General features: G+C 33.3%; 2 protein-coding genes across 3 annotated transcripts; one reads left to right on the top strand and one right to left on the bottom strand.

The window, feature by feature from the left end:
* The first annotated feature begins 1,286 nt into the window (after positions 1-1,286).
* On the top strand, positions 1,287-3,866 carry LOC130657933 (uncharacterized). The gene is made up of 2 exons (XM_057460931.1): positions 1,287-1,447; positions 1,781-3,866. The coding sequence occupies exon 2, from the start codon at positions 1,794-1,796 to the stop codon at positions 2,484-2,486; it is 693 nt and encodes a 230-aa protein (XP_057316914.1). The 5' UTR covers positions 1,287-1,447; positions 1,781-1,793; the 3' UTR covers positions 2,487-3,866.
* On the bottom strand, positions 3,650-27,119 carry LOC130657921 (uncharacterized). 2 transcript variants are annotated; one of them, XM_057460909.1, is made up of 28 exons: positions 26,304-27,119; positions 21,284-21,520; positions 20,762-20,916; positions 18,396-18,588; positions 18,109-18,198; positions 17,806-17,916; positions 17,530-17,629; positions 16,973-17,018; positions 16,631-16,874; positions 16,295-16,343; positions 15,785-15,924; positions 15,580-15,663; positions 14,178-14,329; positions 13,717-13,792; positions 13,506-13,639; positions 13,279-13,417; positions 12,986-13,065; positions 11,904-11,964; positions 11,705-11,759; positions 11,469-11,590; positions 8,939-11,044; positions 8,752-8,805; positions 8,038-8,194; positions 7,276-7,349; positions 7,117-7,182; positions 6,092-6,249; positions 5,492-5,642; positions 3,650-5,211 (listed from the first exon to the last, which is right to left on the bottom strand). In XM_057460909.1, the coding sequence occupies exons 1-28, from the start codon at positions 26,502-26,504 to the stop codon at positions 5,038-5,040; spliced, it is 5,409 nt and encodes a 1,802-aa protein (XP_057316892.1). In that variant the 5' UTR covers positions 26,505-27,119; the 3' UTR covers positions 3,650-5,037. The 2 variants fall into 2 exon arrangements, with proteins under 2 accessions (XP_057316892.1, XP_057316891.1); XM_057460908.1 differs by having other exon boundaries at positions 8,740-8,805; positions 26,304-27,117.
* Positions 27,120-27,181: the final 62 nt, after the last annotated feature.

The following is a 27,181-nucleotide window of genomic DNA, read 5'->3' as shown; positions in this document are numbered from 1 at the left end:
TGTTTTATGACAGACCACTTTTAGTTCTTTTAGATGTCTAAGGTTATCTGAGTACTAAAACTACTGTATGTATAACAAATAGTACGATACACAAAGGACATACAACGACACGATACAACGCGTAAATAATCGTCACAGTTACGCACATCATAAATTAACTGTTTCTTAGTTCATTAACAATTAGTATGTACGAAATGACTTTTACATGCATATCAATCGCATTTGCAGATTTTCACTAAGAACGTGACGGAACAAAAGTTATACGGTAATTTGATTGCAATCTGCTAAATAGCCGTTTTTGTTCGCACAAAAAATTACCTTATCGAGAAAAACAAAGCCGGACAAAATTGTCAGACATAATTTTAGTCACTTCTAAAAAATATGGTCATTTTTTATTCTATTTTGATTAATTCTTTCTATTTTTCTTTTTGAATTTTTTTAACTTATTTAAATTCAAGTACAAGGGACTATGCGGTATACAAACTAACAATATTCAAGGGAAAACAACCATGATTATTTAATTACCATGTCATAATAGTCCCCCAATGCAAGATCTTATTTGTCACCATTTTGCAGAACAGATCATTATTATCATAGGGAGGAGGAGAGTTTTTGCATTTATAGTATAGCGACTTGTAAAATGTCCTGCAGCATGCAACCCGCCGCAAATCATCCATTATTGAGACCTATCACCAAAATACTGCAATCAATAGGGCAAAAATTATTGATCGGATAAAATTATTAGCCGGACTTATTTAAGTCACCTTTTAAAATTTAGTGACTTTTGTCCGACTTTGTTTTGTCCGATAATGTATATGATCTTTCTTATTGTAATGGACCGAGGCGGTAGCTATGACCCGACGTGTTGTCCCCAGGACAGTCCCTTTATTAAAAAAGGCTAGAAGGGAGAGTTTTTCTATAGTCATGCATGAAACTTTTTATTATCCCCCATCACATAAAAATTCACAAAAATTTGTTAATAAGTGCGTGAAAAAATATCGAAGGAAACACCATTACAATAAGATGTAGTGGTAGTTCGTGGTAGGTCTTGTGCGTGCGAGGATACAAGAAGAGAGATCCCCGAACGAAGTTCCTAAAAACAAGGTTTGTGGCGTAACTATTGAGGTACTGGTGCCGAGGTTTATGTTCAACCATAATGCATTTCGCAATAAAATCATTGAACCAGAAATTATTTTTCAAAAGACTGTTTTTAGAGTCGTGCTCACACCTACCTTGAAAGATTATTGTAAATTTCGTTACTTTTATTCAAGCATGTTAGTAACAATATCCGAGATAGAAAATAACTAACTTTGGTGTGTCCATTTTCGTCTTTCGTTGACGAGAAACAGAACTTTATTGTACATCTACACATTGAAATTATACCTAACTTTCACTCATATTTTTACACCAACCTACAAAAACTTAAAATTTACAAGTAGAATAATTGGTAAGTTACTCTATTTTTTACTTTATGAGAAAGAATTGTGTATTATCCTATTTCTTTCCACACAAAAATATGTTAGTTAAGTTAACTTGACATTTAGCTGGTTAGGTTATGGGTCAAATTTAATACAAAAATATTGATTATATTGCAAAAAATGTGAGGTACTAATACCATTTTGTTTGTCATAATTAAATAACGTGGTATATCAATGGTTTTGTGCTTCACTAAGCATTGTGTTGTGTCTGTGTACTTTCCCTGGAAAAAATTCTTAAAAGCATGGTCCAATATAAATGCACATGGTTTTCAGTTTTCTTACTAAAAATATATTCTGTTTAGAAGAGCTTCAAATATGATTGAATTAACTAGTGGATCTAAGAGACGCCTTTCTGATACAGATGAAAACGAGAGAATAACTCTTAGACAAATGATATTAAACATGTCAATATGTAAACTGCAAAAAGACCAGGGAAGAAAAGAACCATCATTACTCCGATCTGTTGCCATCACAAACACTGTAAGATACATTGAAAATGAAATGGATGAAGAAATGTTAAATTTTGACAATGATTATCCATCGTACGATCATGAAGAGTCAATAAGTTTTACAAGTCCTAATAGCTTTGCCGAATGTTTCAATAATGGTAGTGCTAAAGATGATATTCAAATGGTGGAACGGTCATTAGAAAAGGAGCATCAAAGTAAGTATGGTGCTATTGGCGATCATAGAAAGTCTACCAACAACTCCGCAGCACCAGTTACAGACACAAGTATATTAAATGGTTTTTTATGGGATGGTATGACTTTACCATCTCTTACTACAGTAACATCACCTGCTTTTGAATCAATGGATTTTGATGCAAATTTCCCAGATGTAGACATAACACTTTATGATTACGATAACAACTTATCCTCCCTACAAATGCAAATTTCCAATGACTGGCGTGTATTCCCATCAAGTTGTGCTATGGAGTACGAAGCTCGAAAACCAGACTCATTTTTTGAAGAATTAGATCAAATAATGCAGGTTCTGGTTGGAATGTAGTTTTTTTTAATTCAATGACGTGAATTTGTGTTTTTTTCCAAACAAAGATGTTAAGCGTGTTAATTTCTGTTGGAGCAGTGCTCTGTCAGAAGTCATGAACCATGCTTAACGTTTTTTTTTTAAAGAAAGTTATTAAAAAAATCTTAGTTTATTTACACTGATATCTACTTGTAAATATATCTTCCAAAATCGACAAACCAAATATGGGTAGACTATATACATACGTATATGAATGTATCAAATTTTGTTTTTTAGCAAATTTAGCTTGCTTGTTTAGTGTTCCAATAATATGTGAATATATATTTCTTAGTACGTTGTATTTTATAATACCATTAAAATTTATATTGTATTTAAGTACATCTTGTGTTTAAAGTTTTAGATAGTTTATATTTACATATATATTATATACATCTCCACAAGGTGGAAATTCTTTGAAAAACATTTATATTAACTTGTGTTAAGTATCTTGTTATTGTAAAAGTGTCCACTTGAGTGGAAGCAAGCTTGAACTGTTTTTAGTCACTCAAACGGGTCACAAAAACTATGGTTTACAAGTAAAACAACAAGAAATACATTGAGATGGTTTTTGTCTTGCTTTAAACATGCTTTTTGTTGGATAACGTTGATTTTAGTTACATGCACTAATTGATTAGAATTTAATATTTTGGTAATTATTTATTATATATATGGTTTATATTTTCTGTTGAACAAGAGTTCATTATTGTACAATTTATGTAGAGGCATTAATTTTTTAAAAACTTATATATTTTAATCAGGCTGCGAAGATGCCACTATATGCATGAACTGTTTATGTGCAAGTAATTTTTAAATGAGTAAGACATTAAAAATGTGCAAGGTCATCATGACGTCATCAATAAATAAACGCATGTAATTATCTATAGTTAGTGGCATTTGTAGCTGCCTATTACATATTTAAAAAAAATGATCATATTGCGATATTAAAAAAGATACTATTCATTAAGGCTCATCTCCACTAAATGAACAATAATTTTGAATAAAATCCACTGATTAAAATGGGAATTGATTTTTACTTTTAAAATTGCAGTATTTTCTGACATTCCAGGCAAAATAACCTGACGAGTGGAGATAGCTTTACACCTTATTAACAATAATGGTTGTTATAACTGTAAAATATGTAACTATCTTTCTTTGTTGGAACGAACAAAATAATGTTTCGTTCTTTTTAAGTAATTCTTTAAATTTATTGCGTAGTAATATTTTATAAAAAAAATTGTGCATATAACCTACGGTTGGTAATATTTTTAAACGGTTGATATTATAAAAACACGATCATATTGATCCTATTTTGGTTGAAATCTACTTGTACATACTTAGTAAAATATAAAACAGCTTATTACATACGTTTGTTAGTCTATGCTTAAATTTTGTGTATTCCATCATGGGTATGTAAGTCCTCAAAAACTCCTGGTGTGAGTTGTGATCTAAAACGTTGTAGCAAGGGACCGTTCTGTTTCTAAATAAACGACCCTGGTCTGATGTTAAATTATTTTGCGGGCATTAATCCATTTCGTGGATTTGGCCAATCACACAGATACGTACCCGCGAAGTATTTTCATAAAACTTTTGCGAAAATAAACGCTCAGGAAAAAAGTTTCAAGAACTTGTGAATACCAGTCACCACGCAAATCTTCCTTAACCAGACGTATTATGTACGTAAAATAACTGTATTTTGTCTGTCCAAAAGGATATCGCGCAACCCCTAATTTTCGTCACCTTCAAAACGTCAGGGTTGATTGATTAACCCCTAGTAATTTTAAATTCTTACAAACAGTTAACTGAAGAATTAGATTTGTGTCAAGCGGGAACGAGTTTCTGTCGAATTATAGTAGGCGTATCACAATGAACTCAACCATGGTCAATATCCATCCCAGGGCTTTTTTTGAGAGACAAAGAGTCGGAGGTCGAGGTTGAACTTTGGTTAACTGAAGAATTATGTGTCAAGCGGGAAACGAGTTTCTGTCGAAGTACAGTAGACTTAGCACAATAAACCAACATGGTCAACCTCGATCCCAGGGTTTTTTCTCCTTTTCGTTATGAAAAAGAGATAAAGAGCTCGGAGGTCGCTGTTGAACCTTGGTGGTACCTACGTCTTATTTAATAACAATTCTTTGGCAAAAATCTCATTTATTACGTACACCCAGAATTCTCTAATATGTTTTTGTCCGTCTATTTTTGCGAATCCGATAGACAAAAGGTGTCGCGAGAAAATAGGGTCTGGAGAAATTATTATTGTCCTTCAAATAATCTTGTACATTTTCATAAATTTTAATAATAAGCATAAATATATAAAAGAATATACGATAAAAAAACCTAAGAACTAAAGTTTGAAAATTTTACGAACTCATTTATATCGGAAAACGCGCTAAACGACACATTGTTATAATAAAAGTAAGGTATTTTTTTTCCGACTTTAAAAAATACGGCAAACACTTCATGTATATTTCATATAATTAGTCGCACACTCCTAATAAATTCCAGTTCCAGAGCACGCAAGTTCACTGATGTGCTATCACGTTGTATACTTCATTTCATGTAGCAGTTTCTTTAAAACTTGTTTAAAAATATAAAATGACGGCCTCGTGTTCGTTTTCACGTTCCAACATTTTGCGATATGCTCCCACAGCTTGTCTGGGCATTGTTCTGGTTTCTGCAAACGGTTTCCATCGCGTAAATGGTTATATAACTAAAATGAGATGATATTGTAAAATATTTAATTAATAATATAACACAAGTTACCGTGATTCAATTTGATTTCGCGTGTAAGAGTTTTTATGAGCGCCCAAATATAAGCGAAATTTCGCGCAATGAAACTGTAGTGTTGTTTCATCGCCTACACAGTATTTTTTCTTTCAGATACTTGCGTTCATCAATTTTCAGGGAATCACCTTTCAGCCATACAATTTTGTATAACATTTTTTTGGGAAAAAGTGTTTAACACAACATTTACTAGAAATACCACTCACGTCTTTTGGCTCTATCTCCTTATAAGGATAGGCTCGGTCCGCCGTGTATTTGGGATCGAACAAAGTAAACATTTCCCACATTGTCACTCCGAAACTCCAGTAATCGGATTCCTGGGTGAATCGTTTCTTCTCGATGGCTTCTAAAGATAACCTGAAACAAACACATAATAAATACCGACGTTAAAACAAATCATCCCGTTTTTAAAAACCACGCGTCAAGTAAAGTTGAGGGTGGAAAGGATGCTCAACAAGGAAATATCTCTTACAAGAAATACAAAATTGTAGAAAAATACTCATGAGGACATTTTCATTAAAATGTTTAAAGGTAACTTTGTAGAAAGACGAGGAAATAATGCTATAAACAATAGTGGATATGTAGTCATACAATGTAGTACACAGCATACAATGTAGTACACACCATGCGATGTAGTACACAACATACGATGTAGTACACACCATACAATGTAGTACACACCATACAATGTAGTACACACCATACGATGTAGTACACACCATACGATATAATAACTTCAAAGGGAAAATCGGTAAAAAAAGTTAATTCCAATTACTTCGATGCAGAAAGTAATGTCAAGTACTCACCATTGCAAAGGAAGTTTTGTATTCTCCGATTTGATACGATAGTAACCTTTGTCGTGCAGCAGTCGACTTAATCCGAAGTCGGAAATTTTAACAAGATGTTTATGTCTAGCTAGAATATTCCGACAGGCCAGATCACGGTGCAAAACTTTCTTGGAATGCTGAAACAAGACAAAAAACATATCAAGCTCGATAATTTTAATGCTAAAAAACAAGCGGGTTCTTATTTGCCTATAACGATCTCCTCCTCCCCTTTATTCTACAATGCTCAACAATTTACAGCACATGTGTTTGTTTAAAAGAAACCCGTTTTTAAGAAACTAGAGGCTAGAGCTTCGAAAAAAATAAGAAACTTTCAGTGCTGGACTTTGTAGGCTTCAAAAAACCAAGAAACTAATCAAAGTAAAGCTTCATAAAAAATATTTTTTTATGAACTCTTTGTACACACGCTTGTGTGATAGAATAACGTACAGATACAAGATTAGATATATAAGATTAAGAAACCCAGTAAGTAACTTTCAAATAAGAAACTACAAGTACTAAAGCCTTTCACTTGTTTCTTTTATACGTGTACTGTATAATTAAATAAGTTGGTTGGAGTAATTGACAAAACGCATACTAGTTTAACATTTCTTGAACTTTTGAAAGAAACTTCATACAAAAAAAATTTAGCTGGGAAATAATCCCAAACTTGAATGAGAACTCAAAGTTTAGAGACCAAATGTACCATAAGAGAGACGGATTACCACTAAAAAAATAAATATTAAAAACAATGTTTAAGAGTTTCCCTGAGCTTTCCCTTCAAAAACAAGGGAAAAGGCAATCTGTTTCAACACTAAAGTTAAGACAAATTTTTTTTCAGCCATGCCAATCAGCCTGTATCGATATGAACTGACTATCGACAGCCCCTGCCTTTGATAGCGCTAAAAAGGGGGGATGTTTTGCTTTCGAGCGCAATGTGCTAATGACTGAGCTAACCCGTAGTAATAGATGTCTAAAACTGTAAAGTAGAATTGCTTTGGACTTACCAAGTATTCCATCCCACAGGCGATTTGTTTACAGTAGTGAAATATATCTCCAATACTAAGTTCTCTCTAAATTAAAAAATAGAATTCATTAAAAACAAACAAACTGAAAATAGCATAAAAACATCTAAAAATATATATTTCGTTTCACACCCGGCCTACCTTGCGTGACGAGATAAAAATATCTAGCGGTGCTAACGCCAACTCGGTTACAATAGAGAATACATGTTCGTCGTCTAAAAAAACCAAGTTGGTAATTGAAACTGAGTACACGTAGTCATCACACTTTGTACAAGTTTTAGGTACAATGAAGTTGAAAGCGAATAAATGACCATAAATCCTTATGTAGATCTAAAAACCTTATATTTAGAAAATCCTCTACACTAACTTTAGATCTGAAATCCAATTCTTTTCAATATTTCGAAAAATGAAAATAGTTCTGATTGATCATTTAAAAATTCTCCTAACTTCCCTGACATAGCAAAGAAATGGCAGACGTTCCTGACTTTTTTCTGACATTTCATAAAAATATATTCAGAATTCCTGACATTTTTGAGAAATTGAACACCTTGCCAGCACAAAAACGTCTTTGGTGCATTGCGGCATCGAAATTTAAAAGCTGTTAACTTATAAGGTACCATTTACTATAGATTTTATTTTATTTATTTTACCAGCCAATTTACTTTTGTAATCAAATTGAAACAGCATATTAAAGGCCAGAACTTTGAAAAGAAGACCCAAGAACAATGCCTCACTGCAAAGACTGGTCATTTAGCTGATAAAAAAACTTTCCCCGATAACAAACATGTATTAATTTTCACCACTCCTCTGCCCCTCAACGTTTATTCGGTATCCCAGAGCATGAGAGTGAAAAAACGAATGACGATATTTCTATTTATACAAATTTAGTAATAAAAACACTACCTGTACACACTCCGTACAGCTTGATGATATACTTCACGGCCTGGTTTTTGTCGTTGTTCAATTCAGCCATTTTTTCTGCTTCCCTTTTGAAGTCTAACAAAGCCTCCTGGGTTACCGGTTCATCCGTTCGCTTTAATCTCTTTACTGCAACAGGAATCTGTGGTGGAAAGCGCAAATGGTGGATTACGTATAATAGATACGCAAAGTAAAACTCTTCTACGTCTATGCAAATGGCATAGTAAATTTGACATTCTACGGTCACGGGTTTTTTCAACAACAAAAAAGAAAAGTAAATTCAGTTTTCACAGCTCCATTTAAAGTGAATAAATTTGTTTTTTTTTAAAATATATCACAGGCCGAGAGCAAGAGACGGGAGACCTAAATTGTATTTTCAACTAGTAAGAGAATTGAAAAAATGAACAGATTGACAGCTCTATTGCTGAAAAAGGCCTTGAATAGTTCCAGACTCCTTTTAACAAACATCCACATTGAACGCACCAATCGTCGCTGGCTGTTAAAAATTGCTCTCAAAATATTTAAAAAGATATCACAAAACAAACACAAGAAAAAAGATAGAAAATATAGTTAGTAAAGGCGGTCTAGCTTTCCTCATTTTTTACTTGTAAGACCCTTTAACTAAATGTTCACTATCCCCTTTGTTTGTGCAGTACTTGTGCAGTACGTGTAAGAAAGCAATGTTACCTGGTGAGTTACCTTGTTGCGATCTTTAAACATCCATTTCCCTTTAAACACATCACCAAATTGTCCCTAACAAAACAAAATAAAATAACCGTTACATGGAGAAATCAGAAAAACAAAAATATCTTCTCAAACATTTAAAATAATCGAAAAAGATTTTGACGAAGCTGTGTTACACTACTCTTCTTTCAAGCATGTATACCTTTCCAAGAGGCTCTTCCAGTTTTAAGTCTCTACTAGGAATGTAACGAAACAAAGTATCCGATGTCTCCTTGCAGTTGCTCGAGTCAGTAAAAGGACCAGGAACGTTCGGTGTTTTAATGGGTTCATAACCACCTGCTGGTAAACGGGTCATCGCAGGTTCATAGACTGAGCACACCAAAGGTTTCTGTTCCTGTGGCTCAGATTTTACTTTAACGTCAGGTTTCATATCCGTTATGCTAACAGGGTTTGGTGGGTTGAATGGGTTTGAACATCGTGCGCGAGGTGATGGCGAGATTCCGTGTAAAGGAACAACAAAAGCCGGCTGACCTCCTTGTCGTTGAAGCGTCGGTGGGTTGGTATATGGACCCGAGTTAATCGCAATCACTCTGGGATTCGGAAACTGGTTTAAAGCGCTGTTAATAGGAAAATAAGGACCCCCTACAACACGACCAGTTGGAAAGTCAGTCGCCAACGCAATTTGTGGAGGCGCGTACATTGGCGAAACAACGTGAGAGGAGAATTGAACTTTCATTTCATTGCGTGTTCCAACCGGCTTCGTACTAGATGTAGCAACTGTCACTCGTGGATGCATTATATACGGACTAAGAGTTGGATCCGATGGCATAGTGTGTCCATATGGAAATCGTATGGATCCTTGTATTGAGGTTTTTCCAGAAAATTTCTCAAAAACACCTATAGTGGACGATACAGCGATCGAATTGTTAGTTTTATTAAAAACACTCTTCGGTTCTTCATAGCCAACAGATATAGGACTGTGCGCTTTTATTCCTTGGATTCCGTCCAATACAGTCTGCATGTCATCTGGATTCACATAGTGAGACTCAACTGGACTGCTCATTGTTTCAAATTTATTTCTCAAGATGTTGTCACGATATTGTTTTATGTCTCGCTCCGTTTTATACGGATTCAATGCGCTACTCTCTATGTACGGATTCAAGGCACTACTGTCCACGTACAGGTCCTTCGGTTTGACAGCAGGGACGGGTTTAATCGTGTCCTTGTCATTACTAAAAAAACGGGTTACATCTCTCGGTAATGTTTGAACAACCGGGTAACTACGATTATTAGTTCTTAATAAAAAATCTTCCGGTAGTTTTATTCCGATGTTAAACGGATTAGGGCCCATCAAGGCTCGCTTAGCGGCTCTTTTAGTGTTGTTTTTATATTCATCGAATTCTTCAGTAAAGGATAAGCTTCTTTTTCCGCGTGATCGATCTCGTTCCCTATTTATACGTTCCTGTAAGAATTTTCTTGTCTTATCATCTTTTACAATTTCTCTTCTAGGTTGCTCCGTAGCATAGTCTCGTCTAGAAGCGTCAGGTGAATCTGGTGGTACAGGGCGAGGAGAGGGCGGGGGCGTCTCTTTTGCAGGAACATTGATGTTATTGGAGTTTCTTGTGACTGCTTGTTGCTGCATTTGAAAATTTTGCACATACTCCTGACTAGCAGGTCTTGGCGCAAGTTTAACTGGCTTGCCATTATGAGGCGTTGAATTCGGGCGCACAGGGGTTCCAAGCAAGGAATAGCCCTGTGGAACATAAAAAACAGGTGCCATATTCGAATTAGGAGGTGGTCTGACAGGTTGCTCGGGACGTGGACCTTTGGCTTGAGATAAGCCAACCAAAATAGAGGCAGTCTCGAATTCCTGCTCGTCTCGCTTACTAGGCTCGTTTACAGACATCGATCGAAACATTTTGGGTCGCGTGGGAGACGACGGTGCCGACTGCGATGTTTTGCGATTTAGTCGTTCAACTTCCATGCTTTCATCCAGCTTCTCGGGAGGAGAGGAGCTATCTTGCGACATCTCTTCTTCTGAACCATTCTCTTTTTTAATTGTGTCAAGTTTTTCTATGGGTTCATCTTCCATTTTCTTTGTTTCAGCATCGTCTCCCTGTTGAAACAAACATTTTTGCACTACTTCGCTCTCCTTTGGCGTGGCTTTCACGGATTCTTTCTCGTTTACAACTACTTCCATGACTGAATCTCCACCTGAGGTGTTATTGTTACTTTCAACAAACGCGGAGCCGTTCTTTAATGGAAGCGATTCACAACTGTACGTTCCAACGGTGGCATAACCAGAATCCTAAAAGACAATGACGAAAGGTAGATGCCTAATTCAGGATCAAAGTACGAACTTTTGCGAATCAGCCAAATAGTCGGCCTTTTTTCCCGAACAGAAGCAACATCATTATATTGGCTAAAAATTTTTAAGATTCAGATTTTGAAAGTAACAGCTTAGCTTTTAATGGCGTCTCCTTATGGCGTTATTTTTGAAAGAAAGTAGGTAACAGGAACCTGTCAACGAAAATTTTAGTCTGTGGCTATACAGATTTGAAAGAAATCATTAGGTTTGAGTTTTCGTCAAACATATATTTCTCTTTACTTCGAAAGCAACATTTTGACACTCCAACCTCTTAAATCTTATACACTTTTTTGGTTTTCATAATAGTTCAGGATGTTTAGGGACCGTGTTCATTTCAAATTTACCCAAGAAAGTTAAAACTCACGCCGGAAAGTTGAAACTTTGTTCGCTGTCCCATGCCCTGTAGTCGCAAATTTGCTTCTATCTCTTGGTTGCGGGTTTGCCAATCATAAGAGAAATAACATTTCTGCTTGTCTTTACTCGGAGCTAAAAAAAAACGAAGATAGTCTTACCACAAAAAAAACAAAGAAAGCGAGTTGAACAAAAAGATCACTTTCGTTCAACTTTACTCGTTTGAAAGTCCAAACATGCTATACAGACCTTTGTCTAAAATTTCTTGAACTTTATGGAAGATTTCTTGCATGGTTCCTCGCTTCTAAAAATGAAAGAAAGGGTTGTAGTTAGGACCTATAAAAATCTTACGAGCTTTCAACGGCAACAGGGCCGTAAGAGTTACGAACGATTGCTACTTTCGTCAATCTTACATGGTAGCGGTGCATTAAAATAAATTTCTTCCTACCTCAGATTTCATGTGTAAACTTAGTGTAAATAAATCAAACAAAAGTTCGTTACAATGCCGCCTAAACACAAACAACAACACATCGTTAGCACAATTAAACAAAATACAATTTGGCCATGTGCAGCGCAGTAGACAAAACCTCAAAATCAAACAACTGTATAATCCATGGCTGATTAGGATTGGTTTCCATCTGGCGTTAAATCGCGGTAATATTTTGGCGCTAATTTCTGACCTTAAAGTCAATCATCCATATTAAAATACCCGTATACATCTGTCCGTCACGCAAAATGGTAGCTTAGCTGCGCAAGTAGCGAGACACACGCAATGCGGTATAAAAAGGAAGGGCGAACCCGTGGATTTTTTCACGGGCTAGCGACTAGTATTGAATATTTAGCGCGAGGACGTTTCCAAGTAAATTAACGCTGATTTAATTTATTTCGTTGATGAAATGCCTCCAACAACATCGAGGAGGACATTATTATACTGTGTACTTTTATGGGGAAAACTAAAAGAAGAAGAAAAAAACAAAAAGGAAAACGATCGAAATTTTAGAACCGTGAATTTCTTGTAAAACGAGGGTAATATGGAGAATATAACCATTCTCTAGAAGAATTAATATATTCTTTCAAAAATATAAACTTTTTTTGTACACCAATGTGAAAAAAATATTTGTACAAACGACTTTTGCACACATGATATGCTTAATTTTTTTATACAAAAGTGTGTTTGCGCCAATTCGCGCTAAAATATAAAAAAACGTTAATATTTAGCCCGCACGCTAATGAATCATAGACGTTTTCGTTAGGCGTCAAAAAATTAACTCCAATTAGCGCACCTGCTTAACGCGAATTAACGCGAATTAACGCCAGATGGAAACCAAGCTTTATGAAAACGCACTTGTACAGGTTATAAAAAATTTCGATTTTTAAATCCAATACTGCGAACACAGTTATTGCTTTTTCTATTTTTAAATCGAATAATTCTGTTTTAATTATAAACCGAAAAACAGTCGCCAAACTGGTAAACTCAGATAGACAACTTCATTCTTCAAGTCGCGAGTAGTATGTAGAAAAAAAACTTACAAAATGTTCATGTTTAATTGTATAAGAGGAGCTTCATCTAAAAACTGCGGTTCCATTTGTTTCTTGAAAAATGTCATTAACTATAAGGGAAATATCGATATCACACAACAACAAACCAACAAGCAAATAATTGACCGATGGACTAAAGAACAGGCCGAACGAACGACCGAACGAGCAAACAAACGAAAGAGCGAGCGAGCGAACAAACGAACGAACGAAGAAACGAGCGAACGAACGAGCAAAGAAACGAGCAAAATAACGAACGAACGAACTGACGGAAAAAGTAACATTACCTGATGTGAAGAGCAATTTCGGAATGGTTTCTCTAAGGTGAATAATTGCCATACTGTTAAACCGTATGACCAAACATCTGTTTTTTGAGAGAATTCAGCATTATCGCATAAAAAGATTTCAGGCGCGAGATGAGTAAACCTAAAGAGGATGCATTGAATTACAAGTCTATGAATAACTGAAATTAAAAAAAAAAAAAAAAAAAATACAACCAACTCTTTTTTGTTACCTTTTTTGGAATATTTTTTCATCCAACATTTTGAAACCAGCTAACTTCCAGGTTATACAACAATTTCCAAGCTTTATCGTGTTTTCATCTTTTATGTATATATTATTGAAGCGCACGTCTGCATGCACAAGTTTCTACAAAAGGAAACATTGTAATTGCGATACCTCCTTTTAATATAATTTTTGACAAAATCTGTACACAAACAGCCTACCTCTGAATGCAGGAAAGCTAGAGCGTCTGTTAATTGCATCAGAAATTTCAGCAGTGTGCCATACGTAATTTCTTTCCTGCGAAAAATAAATAAATAACTTGGCTAACAAAGAAGCAGGTTAAACTGAAACAAATTCAGCATAGTTTGTGATTCTATAGACCATCTCGGAGATCCTGCAGCCACTAGGAATAGTTTCCCGAAATGGGGCCTAATTCAGTGGATGCAATCTTAATTTCTATATTTTTTAGTTCTCGTCAGCGAGGATAGCTATTTATCGTTGTTTTGTAGGTATACAAACAAAGGTGATAGGTGAACAAAGGTTCTTTACAGCAGCTCAGAGCTAAGTTAACTGGTTAAGATCGAATTGAAAATTAAAATGAATTAATTTTTTTATAAACTCCAACCTGCCTTACTTGCAGCATATATAATAATTCTGTATTCGCTACTTGAAAACTATATACCTGTTTTCGTTTAAGTATGATTCCAGTGTACCAATTGGTAAATACTCAAATGCAAGAAACATATCGTTGCTTGACAAGGATAAGCCAAGAAATTGGACAATAGATTCGTGTTGTTGTAAAGATGTTAGTGTCTGTGATACTGTGTGAAGCATCTACGAAAGAAATCATTTGATTAAGACCTTTTAAAAAAACTCTTGTTTAAACGGTCGTTCCTTCTAATTATCATTTTCTATTAACTGACAATTGCGAAAATTGTTGTTATGTCAATAACATCAAAATATAAATTTGTTGTATAATATTATAATATATATAATAGACATTGTTATATATAATAGACAGTAAACACAACGGTGCATTTCTGACAGACGTGGTGACAGTTAACAAGTAGTTCATGCCAACAGGATTGTGACATCAAAACGGTGATTTTCTTGTTGCATGAATATCGTTTTAGGCCTAAATTGGTCTAAAGATTAAAACTGCGTCATTTTTCGACAAAAAAAGCACATAAGATCCACATAAGATTTTATGTCTTTTTGCACTCTAAATTTAGCTAGAAATAAGAATTGAGAGTTACCATATGATATCTAACAATCAGAGATCTTTCAAAACTGCAATGGTATTTATACCAAACATAAATTTACGGCGGCAGTAACCCTTTTTAGCTGTCCAAATAACTGAATTATTTACTCAGTGTTTTATTTACACCATTTTTTTTACTAATTCCTATAAATATAGGCCTTAATACATAATAAAATGATTTTAACTTAACACTACAATTACTGAGTCAGCAGAAATCTCTATTTAAAAATGTATCATAAACAAGAAAAAAATCGGCTTCTACGAGCTCCAGCTTTTTACAATCTCGTTATTTTTTATCAGCTTCTGTTTTTAAATGAACCTTGGGTTAACCCTGTTAAAAAGGTGTGCAGATTTTTTTTGTTCATTCTTATTTTTTTAACAATAGCCTTTTGTTTTTTTCAAAAGATTCTTTGTTAGCATCCCCTGCTGCATCAATCGTGACAAGTGTGTTATAACAGAAAAAATATGGATATATAGTCTAAAAAAACCTTTCGTAACTAATTATGTAAAAAAAAATTCCGTTTTTTAAAAGGGTTACTGCCACCTTAAGGTTTAATTTTTAAATTTTTTAAACATTTTTTTCTCAAAATTAGAAATTTTCTGATGGTGCTGGGTTGTTTATCCTGGGCCTCTTCAATTTTTGGTGGCAGAGCAATAGCGTGAGATCTGAATGCCATTTTTCATTTTTCATTTTGTAATTAGGCATGGGACCTAAATGTTTAATAACAAAATTTCATCTTTGACTAAGGAGACCAAAATGAAATTTGTGAAAATACTGACCAGAATTGTGTTTAGAAAATAAAATTCAAGAAAAGAAGCATACTTCGGATGAAAGATTAGGAAATCGTTTCACAATTAATTCTCGACCATCATATGTGAGGGACTTCATAACTTCTCCAAAAGTACCCTGGAAAAAGAATAAATAATTACTAAGCAGGCATTTATGGTGATCTACAATCATATTAAACAAAGTTCTATCGTTGCATCACAAAAAGAGAATATCAAGACACATGTCTTTGCCTGCTTACCTGTTTTATGTGTCTTTCCATTGTCATTTGATTAGGATCTAGCAAGCTTGGTCCCATCACGTTTGGTTGCGTATGAATGACTTTACGTCCAGGTAAGGCTGGTCGAAATGTTGAAGGATCACTGTATAATGGAACATTTCCTATGGGAATAATTGCATACCACATAAGCACAATAAAGTTCAGATCGACAGAGTGTACATTCTTATGGCTATATGGTCAAAAATTTGGAAAGCTTTTGAAATTTTTTAATTTGAGGTGCCCTGATGTCTTGATTTGAAATAAAAAATTATCGCTTCCTTCTACGTTTATGTCATAACTTCCCTTTGTTAAAACTGTTGTGTTTCCTTAAAATGTCAAACGAGTTAACATGGTCAAGAAGAGAATTTAACACAAATTTTCTGGGTGTTTATTTGGTTAAACCTGACAAGTAACAACAGAAATCGCCTTTAGTTCACGTTGACAATACTAAACCAGCTAAAATTAAAACGAAATAAAACATAAGCAACCTACCTGAATGTTTTGGTAGAATAATTTTTCGTAAGCAACTCTTTATTTCTTTCTGAAAAGTAAAAAGAAAAAAAAAACAAGATAAAATGGAGATTCAACGGTGCAAGCTTACTCACTTATGGCATTATGACAATCTTATTTTTATAAAAAAGCAAATAACACACGAGGCCTGATTAAAATTGACATTAATAGCTATTAGAATTAGCTCGTTTGTCTACTGCAAATCATGGTTGACAGTTAGCTGAACGATGCAAACATTTTTTTTAACATTATAGTCAAAGTACGTTGTGGCGCTATCACTATGCATTAAGCATCACATCAGATAGGATGGATACTCACCCCGTTTTCTTCGTTACTGTAGTGCTCAATGAGCTGTTCCAATGAATCAAACTTGCGAGACTCGTCAAGTAAATAAATAACTCTCCCATCTACTTCACTTTTAAGTATTTGTAAATGACAAAATTCGTCATCCTCCGAAATCACAGAAAGAACATAGGATCCATATTTTTTCGAGTGTTCACGAATTAAAAAGTTCCCTTGTTGCCTTCCTTTTACTGTCAATATTCTGGGAACAATCTCTCTTCTAAAAAAATTTAAAGTACATGCTTTCGTCTACCTTTAACTTCAAAGTATATGTACCATACAACAAATATTCAAATTGACACAAAATGGTAGACTTACTCTATAGGACCATGATATCGACTACATTGAAGGTATTCAGAAAAATCTAAAAGAAATAAATAATTTGGAGAAATAAAACCTTAATATACTCATTGTACAAAATCTTCAACTTTTAAATATTGCTTTTTTAAGCATGACTGCAGTGTACAAAATCAACTGCATTGCCCTCTATAAAACCAATTTCCACATTTTTAACATTGAACAAATATATATATGGACAATTCAGTCTGAACTATTTTTCAAAATAGCCATATATCATTAATGGGCTCAAATTCTACAAAAAAAGCAACACTCTTGTAGCTACATAGACAACAGCAATTAAAACCTAGTAAACAGAACTAAAAACCAACAAGTTGCACATTTAGGAAAATTGGAGAAAAGAGTATCATGCTAACATTAACAACAATTAATGTGAATATATACAAGTTAACTTTGACAAATTTAGCATGCATATGTGTTCCATCAGAAGTCTATTTTTAACAGCGTAAGGGACAATATTTAGTAAACATCTATTTTGTTTTAGACTGTGCAAAGAAGATAAACAACTTAATATATACCATGTAATATCGAGTTGTACTGATCAACAAGAAGTCGATAATATCCATCCAAAAAACTAGAAATCGATTCACAAATTTCTTCGGAAGCACAGTATACGATCTGAAAAAAAGATTGTTGTGCATCTTTAGAAACATACCTAACGGTAAAACCAAGCTTTAGGTATGCAGAAAGAAAACTTATTTACCAACTATTTTTTACACTTGAATGTTATTTTGTGAAATTATAAAAGCACTAATCAATAGCCAGAACATTAAACAATAAACATCTTAACTTACCTCAGGTGGTTCATCACCTCTAAAAATCATGGTTTTAATGCCCTTGTCAGGGTCTGTTTCACAAACTTTAAACTGATGAAGCATATTGTATTGGGAATCCCAGAGACTTGACTAAATAAAGAAACAGTGTGTAAGAAAAAGTCAATATCCGAAAGGGAAGTCTGAAGAATGAAACATTATTGCATTTGTTTAGCACATTGCATGAAACGTTTGGATTTCATTATTTAATTTACCCAAGGAGCTGGTTTTTTGTTAAAAGAGGTGGAAATTTTTTTTTTTGCAAATAACCACTAAATATTATACCTTTACATTTGACATTAGCACTTTTTTAGAAATTCCAGATGGCGATATCCACAGTTCAACATTGTTAGCTTTGTTTCCACCACGTTCATACTAAAGATGAAAAAACAAGTGTTCAAGCAATGGTTAATCATCTTCCTTCCTTCAGACTTTGAAATAATATAAACCTACATTTTAGAGAACTTAAGTTGTGTTAAACAGCAATTCTTTACAACACATAATTTGGGGAATGTTTTGATCTAAAATTTCTTGTGATTAATTCAGTCGAAACAAAACAACAACCAACATACCTTCTGCAAAAGATATGTTTCTTCTCTAAAGTGACGAAGTAGCTCAACTTCAGTTGTAAAATCGCGGTCTGGCTCTTGCACTTTCTCAAAACACCTCAAGGATTTTTCTACCTTCTGTTTGCATTTAGATATGTCTCTGGGAATTTCTTTATCACTGTGCTTTCTCAGTATTTCATCCATATTAAACATCTTTCTACAAAAGATAACAAAAAAATTTTAAACCATCCATCAGCTTTTACTCTTGCACTGTCTGTTTTTTTTTAGATTTGGTCTAATGATGCATTTCATTTCTTGTTAAAGTTAAATCATTACAAAGATACAGCAAATAAAGAAATAGTCCAAATTATTTTGTAAAGTCAAAGTAAAGTCAATTTCATTAACTCCTTATCAGGATTACGCTCCTTGTTACCATGCTTGGGTTTTCTATACCATATGCATTTGATGTTCTGGAGGTTGTAACTTTTAATAAACATCATGCAAAATGTTAAATACTTATTTTTATTTAGGATATTTTGGAAAATTTAGAAGGATTTGATCATTTTTTTCTTGATTACCTGCAAGCCACTAAATTTTGTGATTTGAGGTGAACGGAGCTTTATTTACCCCAATATTAAACAAATTTTTTTTATGTTATAAACAATTTTTTGTTGTCCCGATGTTGTCGTAGGGTAACGGTAGGGTAAGGGCATACAAACTGGCAGTTTTGCGGTAGAGTGGTAGCTTCCAGTGTGGCAGGTCTTGGGTTCAAACTCCAACAAAGTGTGAATCTATCCTTTCTGCTTAGTGATCAGCACGGGAATAAGGTTGATATATCAGGTGGTTGCCTGGTTGAGTGATTAGCTCAAATGGGAGGTTTAAATGCACTAGGACCTCCCCCCCCCCTAAAACATTTGTTGATAGCAGTATCAATAGAAAAAGAAAAACTCATTTTATGAGTCCAAATAAATAGTGGCTCTAACAATTGCCTGACTACCATTACACAAATATTCTATCACTGCCTGTTGACCAGGTTTCTGTTGACCTTTCTATTGCTAATATTCACCATTAAGCACACTTGTAAAGATTAAAACTCTTCTCTTCTGGAAACGATCATTGATAACAAACAAGATTTTCTTTTTGTTTTTTAAAACAACTCTTTGAAAATTATTGTGCATTTTGCACCATTGAAAAGGCATGCTCATAAAATAAATTGCATGAATGAACAAGAACAACAATAAAATAAATAAATAAATAATAATAATTGGGTAACAACAAATTTCTGTATATACATTGTCAGGGCAAGTAATTTTAGTAGATTCAACTTTTACATGTCATACATCTACTGTAGTTTTCAGACAACTTTATTTCTGTTGGATACTTTTAAAGTTTTTTATTTTTATTTTTGATATGCATTATTCATAGGTTGTCATCAAGAAATTATGCATATTGTGAAATCCTAAAATTCTGTGTTGTTAGTTTGTTGATGCTTGTAACGTGTTACATGGATTGAAAAACACAGTGGATTCTTCAACAGGCATACAACTAGTTTTGTTTATGTTTCTGTAATAGTGTACTGAAAATGGTGCTTACTGCAAGGCCTTCACCAATACATAAAAATCAAAGCAAGAAGGTCTTGACCATTGTAATTCAGATTTTTTATTTCTGATTGTTCTATTTAGTTTAAGTGAACTTCTTGATGAGTTTAACAAGATTCAATTCTGGCTACTCAAATTAAGAAGGATAGTTAAACAGCTGGAGAATTCAGATTCAAATCTAAGGTATACACCAAAGAAATAGCTATCATCTCCTTTAATGAAAGATGTTGAAACATATTCAGGAGATCCTAAAAAAACTTGTGTTCCCTGGTCAGCAGGCGGATAAAAAACATTTTTTGCAAGCTTTATAAATAAATGGAAATAAAGTCATAGAGAACCATCCGTTGTTATGAAATTGCATAAATATTTTTGTATTAATTACAACTAATTATGAAAATTCTATTTGAAGGTGATGTTAGTAAAATGGAGAACAAAACATTTTTCAAAGAGTACCTTGGAAACGTAATAACTATGTTATTTCTGAGAAATAAAGGATTAAGTTTTGATCTGATTAACGAAACTTTTAATGAAGGCTACACAAGCCATAACTCTGGAGCATAGGTTAATTGGCTATTTATGCTTCTTATTAATAAAATTGGCTTGTTGCAAAGAGTACATTTAGGTTACATCGAATTACGTCAATCTTATTTTCTAAATTAAAATGGATTTACTTTAATTTACGTATTCCTAACATAAGCTTTCTTTTTTAGATCAGTTATAGAAATGCTTGATCCTGGCATCCTTATTTAATATATGTAAAAATATAAATACCTCTCATTTATAATAACTTACTTATGCTTGCTTTTTAACATATCTTTCAGTGAATTGATGTTTTCTTCTTTAGCTACCATCATCATTTCAAGGATAACCATTCGTAGAAGAATTTTTTCATTATCTTTCCCTTCTAAAAGCTTTGAGTAACAACCACTTCGAAATTCGCTGCGACACTACCAAAAAAAAGTTTTTTTATACTATGCAAATTGCACATTACCGATTATGAAATTTCATAAAAAGTAAATTTAAGAAGTTTATCCAATCAAGTTCAATCTTGATATAGGTTGCTTTTCTCTCCCCCTTATGCATTAAATATATGCCGTCCCTTTATGAAATGCCCTTATTGATTAAATGTCCCTCCTCCTTCATGATTTTCTTCATATAACCCCCTAATAAGCGAATAGTCATTTGAAAAGTATTTAAAAGCAGTAACATTTTCTTAGACTAATTTACTTATTAAAAGAGCGATTAGTGACAAAAATAAAGTTTTACTAGAAGTTTTTGCTAATAAAAAAATGTAAACAAAACAAAACATCACACCTGTTTCACGTAATAATAATACGCATTTAAATCTCTTTTTCGTAATTCAAAACTTGGAAGCACTTTGAACTGCAGTTTAAAATAGCACTTCTGTTTTTTATCAACTTTTAAATTTTCCATTGTTCTGGTCTGAACAATCCACATGGAGCTGCCATTCGGATTGTCACATTTAATGCCAAAAAATGCTGCAGATTTCGGCATGATATCCATTTTACGACAGATTTCTTTTACAACATCCTAAAAATATATATAATTTAATTAAATATTATATCTGCACTGCAGGAAACGATTATTTACAACACATATCTCATGGAACAACCTTTACCATTAATTTAATTTATATAGTTAAAGTTGCAAATATTGTAATTAAAGTTTAGCAATGTTTGACCTATGAATGCGATTGCATCAACTAAAATATTACATAGAAATGTCTTTTGCATTATTTCTAAAGTTAAAACAGACCCCTGAACGAATGAGTGAAAGAATTTTTGGAAAGTGACAAAAAATGTGTGACAAAAACTATTTATTCCTTTAATACAAATATGTAACTAAACCAAGAAATAAACTTCAAGGATTTTATTTGATTTTGTAACCTGATTGTAAAAAAAACAATTAGTTACTTTTAATTTTGCAGTGTTGAGAGCAGGGTTTATTTTGGTTAAAAGACCATTTTATCTAAATTCTCTTTCTAGCAACATTTACTTTTACTTATTTAGAACCTGGAAGGGATCTCACTACAACAGTTCCAATATAGTTTTAAATTTATTTTTCAATTACATAAAGGAATGACCACAAGAAAAATGTGACAAAATACTCTTTAACTGCAAAACGAGTTTCAAGTCTTTGTGTTTCAAATTGACTGAATAAGGTTGACTCACTGACTAAGTTGGACAATCATATACTGATTTTTGGTACACATAATTTAAGCACCCAAAATAAGCACCCAAATTTTTGAAATTTAATTGCTTTAAATGTGTTCTATCATGGTGAAGAATTGAAAAACGTAAAAGAAGATTGTGTGGTGATTTTCCTTTAGCAAGCTGTGCCACAACCAGATTTTAATTTGAAGGTAAAAAAATTGTTTAGAAATATTGTATTGTATGGTAGACAGTTCCATGTAATACATTAGATCAATTTCTTTTTCTGAGAAATATTTAAATTTGTTTATCACCATTACCTCTCCGGGGAGTTTGTGTAAGGGGACTGTATAGTGGTAGCGCTATTGAATTTTTATTGCAAGTGCAGATATGTTGGGTGTTTCTACTTCTTTAGAAATGTCACAGAAAAGACATCAGCACCACACCACCATAGCTAGGAAGCAATCCTTTTTCTATTTTCTGGATCAAGAGTTTAAAAACTACCACCCATGCTCCCAATTTATAAATACAAACCCAGCCCAGTAAAGAGAGACACATGCAATAATATACACCCACATGTGTGCAATTAATTTTAAGAGTGCAATTCACCATTGAATTTGTAATTTATGTTGTAGGATTGCTTATTGATAAAGTTACTTATAATCCATAAAAATGTGATTTTGGTAGCATTTAAATTTCAGTTTGTTTGTCCCACTTGTATGCATATGTAGATTGAGGATCCTAGTTGTGTACAAGCCTGGAACTTGATTTTATGTGTATTTGCCATACCAAAACAACATGTTTTGTGTAATGCAAATTTTGCTCCACAAAATTATAATCAATGCCAAAGCCATACAAATATGTACACATTTTCCAATTTTGACCACTCACACAAATTAATTTTAGCTTTTCTTACAAAAATCACCCATACAGATTAGATTACGTATGGTTCAGCACTGATAGGGGCAAATTATTCTGATTGGGTCTGCAAACAAAACTCTTTTTTCAGAAAATCATCTATATTATAATACCTGTTACATCTGTCTGTCTGGCTGTTTGTCACCCAAAATATGCCACAGGCCACTGACTAGTTTATAAAAATAATCCAATTATTTCTAGTTTTTTTGCTTCATCGTGCACCAAAGTGGAATATACATTCCAAAAAATCATTAAGTGTGAAATAAAATAACTATACCAAAAGTTGACAGCTGTCATAGTTTTAGTTTACAAATTTTGACAAAATTTGCAGAACTTGATGCTGCAAAACTCCCAGGAGGTTTGATTCGACTTTTTTAAAATTTGTGGAAGGTACCCAGAAAAAATTTTTTTTTATCCAACAGAAAATACATTTCTTTATTGGTTTCGTTAGCATTAACTGAGCTACCCTGTTAGTATCCTCTGACAATATTTATTTAACTATGCAAAAAAGCCCATGGAAAATCCACTTAGGCAAGGTAACAACACCATTAGAATTTTGATAGTATCAGCAATGATCCATCCATATACGAAGAAATTTCATACATGAAAAAAAATTAGAAACTTGTTGATGTTACCATTTTGTGTAGAGATTGAAATTTTGATGAAGAAAATTATTGGATCATGTGGTTAAGGAGATATGAAAACTGACGTCAGCAATGTACCCCAAAGTATAAAAACCGCATACCCGTTGCCTTCATCTTATAGATAATGAAATGCTGATCAAGAAGGTTAGAGAAATATTGGAGGATAACTTCAACCCAATATTTCTGAAATGGCTTCGGGGACCCAGGTATGGGATATTTACCCAAATTGGTCCCAGGTTGTCCTAATTACCCCCACTTTCAAAACTGACTGACATTAACAGCTTGTTTTCAAGTTGTTTGCCCTCAAATGTTCATTGTAATGGCTTCTTTAATTCAAATTAAGATATTGATGTAAATTAGTATGTAAAGTAGTGTTATTGACGTCCGTTTGTTGATTAGCATTTGAGACACGCTTTTTTCGGCGTGTTTAAACGCTTTTTTCGGCCACATCAAAGGAAAATGAACACATCCACTTAGCCTGATACAGACAGACACACTCACTGTATTATTATATAGATTTAAATGATACAGTTTTTTTTATTACATTCAAAGACATGATGCACTACAAAAAAATTGGGTAAGAAAGTGTAGAGACTTAATAGTTTCCAGGGCAAGGTGCAGAGGTACATTGGAAAAATTTTTACAGGAGGTAATAAGGACAGACTTCAGCTGCGAAATGTCACAAGTTTAGTTGAGCCCAATCTTAATCCTCCGTGAGAATCAGGAAAATTACAAATACAACAGCAACATCCCAATAAATGGCATCTTTTTTTGTTTTTGTACTACAGTCTAGTAAAAAGGAGCACTATATTTTTAACAATGAAATGCTACTTGTAATGTTAACTTTCCAATGGTTCCTTATAGCATTGCTTAAAAGCAGAATCATGTTTGCAAATTCTTAATGTGATAAAGTTGGTTTTCCTTCATTTTTACAAGGAATTTTAGAAACTGCTGACATGGAATCAAATCTTTATGTCATGTCAGCATTAAAATTACTGCTGATGTCAATTTTTTTGAATTTCAGAACTAATGTTTGTTATGACATGTCTAAAACTTGAAAATGTGTAATAATTATAAAACTTTGACCTTTTAGAGACGTATACGGTCAAATTTGTCTAATTAAATATATAAATATTGGATGTTTAAGAACAAGGGACATATCACAGAAAGAACATTTCTATTTCAGCTGCCAATGTATATAGGTTAATGTAAAACTTATAATCTCTTTTAACTATTTTACATAATGGCTTGTAGAATATTATACAAAGTTCACAGTAATAATATTACTATAAAAAAATTGAAGTTAGCTCAAAAAATCTGTGCTTCAGCAGCAGACCACATTTTTGATATACATGTTGTGATACAACAAAAGAGCCAAATTTTGTGGTTGTGGTTGTTGTTGCTGTGGTTATTAAAGATGTGGTTGCAATAGCCAGGTTCAACTCTTAAACCAGAAAGGTATTTTAAAATCGTGTTTTAGGAGGTACCGTTTATGGAGACGTGACTGTTGATCAGGTTTAACTGTAAGCAGCAATCAAAAATGGCCAAACTTTATAAGTTACATAATTGTACGAATTTTTCCAATAATGTAACAAAGAAGCATATTGAAATAGAGGTTAGGAAAACAAAGCATATTAAAATAGAGGTGAGCAAAACAATAACAAATATCAACATGTTCATACAACGAAAATGAAATGAAACATGATAAATTTCCCTATTTCGCTTCTTAAATATAAACATGTTAAAGTACTTTCACTTTAAACAAAATGACCTTCTTTACTCTACACTCTGGTCATTGCATTTATTTATAATAAAGGATTTCTTAGAATAAAATATCCAGACGTTTCTATTGCAATTTAATGGCTCTATATGACACTGCAAAATAATAACAACAACAAGATAATACTCATTTTTTTAACAGTATACAAAACTTAAGATAAATCAACAAAAGTATATTAATGAATCATTGTTTAAATAGCTTGGTTTTGGCCTATAATCAATACCTAGTTTTTAAAACTTCTTTTTCTACGGAATGGCACATATGTTCCTAGAGTTGGTGAATGATGCTATATAAGTGGTGCAGGTGGTACTAAAATTTTTTTAACACTTTTATTTTTCAGAATATTGCATTACAACTGGCTCTATACACAGGCTCTATACAGGAATAATTATTAAGGATTCAGCATCATTTTTATGATTGGGTATATTCTACCACCACATCTAAGACTATTTGGGAAAAAATTCAGCTGACTGATATACATTTTTTAGCTGCCTTCCTTAATAATATGCAATATCAACTTTTTCTTTTCTGATATTCCTAAATTTTTTTTGGACTAAAATACCTGATTTCACTTTCACTGCTATTGATTTGCGTGGTCATTTCTTTATAAAACATCAAATGTTTGACTACTGATGGAAGCAGTTCTATTAAGTGTATAAAGTTCAAAATTTGCATGTTTCCATAAGTTTTGACGCCGAAATTAAATACCTTGGGCATTTTTGTTGAAAATGATAAGAAAATTTTAACCATGTTAACCTGGATCCGAGAATAATCACAAATGAATGAAATTAGAATAAACTAACAAATAATTTGATTTTTACCTTAACAAGAAGCTCTCCATCTTTTATGTTCTTCTTAAGCTCAACTAAGTCTACAGTTATAGTTTTTCCATCTATTAAATTTACTTCAAAAACTCGCGGTGATTCTGATGATGGTTCAGTGTTGCTTGTTTTTAATTTTACCATCTTTTTTAAACGTCCACCCCAACCATGTGATGCAAATGAGGAGTTGGTGGCACTCATCGTTCATAAGATGTGGTTACCACAAAATCGACACTACTGAAGTTCTTACGTGAGATTTAGGGTTTAGATAAGTTCAACTTGTCGTCACCCACATTGCTGAATGTCAGAATCTGGAGTAGTAAACAACAGTTAATATAAATAAAGTAACTTGTCTTCCTTTTATAAAATATCATGTATTGTATTCCAAAAGCAAGTTACGATATTAGAAGTTAATAAATGACAAACTGGCAAGCCTTTCTTCAAATCATAACAATTTGGTTAAGCGGTACATACATAGACAACATTTTTCCAAGAATACGGCAGAGCTGCATTCCTAGAATGCTGTGCATTATGGGATATGCCCATGGTTAAAATAAAGGACCATACCGAATAATAACACGAGAAATAAAACACAAGAAATAAAAAAACCCACGGGCAGTTGCAATGCTTGATTCCAGGGGGGGAAATGGAGAAATTAAAAAAAATAGTCTTTTATTATGCTAAGATTATAGTATAAAGGTAAAGTAATAATAAGAAACTCAGTCTTTATAATGTCATAGAGTGGAATATTGCTTAACTTGTCCCCAGTGCTTTTTTATGTTAAGACAGAAGCATAAAGACGAGGCTGCATATACCGAACTAAAGGTTTCATTTCTGTTTTTTCAATCTCAATCTAAACTTTACGCATCGGTTAATGT

The sequence above is a fragment of the Hydractinia symbiolongicarpus genome, chromosome 9 (assembly GCF_029227915.1).
Source record: "Hydractinia symbiolongicarpus strain clone_291-10 chromosome 9, HSymV2.1, whole genome shotgun sequence".
In the NCBI taxonomy this organism is placed as follows: domain Eukaryota; kingdom Metazoa; phylum Cnidaria; class Hydrozoa; order Anthoathecata; family Hydractiniidae; genus Hydractinia; species Hydractinia symbiolongicarpus.
The sequence above is the reverse complement of the archived record's forward strand: the minus strand, read 5'-3'. Positions and strand labels throughout refer to the sequence as shown.

Bases quoted from the DNA above. Each gene is read 5' to 3' on its own strand.
- LOC130657921 (XM_057460908.1), bottom strand. From the start codon at position 26,504: ATGAGTGCCACCAACTCCTCATTTGCATCACATGGTTGGGGTGGACGT. The intron at 15,925-16,294 runs GTAGGTTGCTTA...TTATTCCCATAG, and splicing joins TATTCTACCAAAACATTCAG to GAAATGTTCCATTATACAGT. The intron at 7,183-7,275 runs GTAGGCCGGGTG...TTTTTAATTTAG, and splicing joins TTTTTATCTCGTCACGCAAG to AGAGAACTTAGTATTGGAGA.
- LOC130657933 (XM_057460931.1), top strand. From the start codon at position 1,794: ATGATTGAATTAACTAGTGGATCTAAGAGACGCCTTTCTGATACAGAT.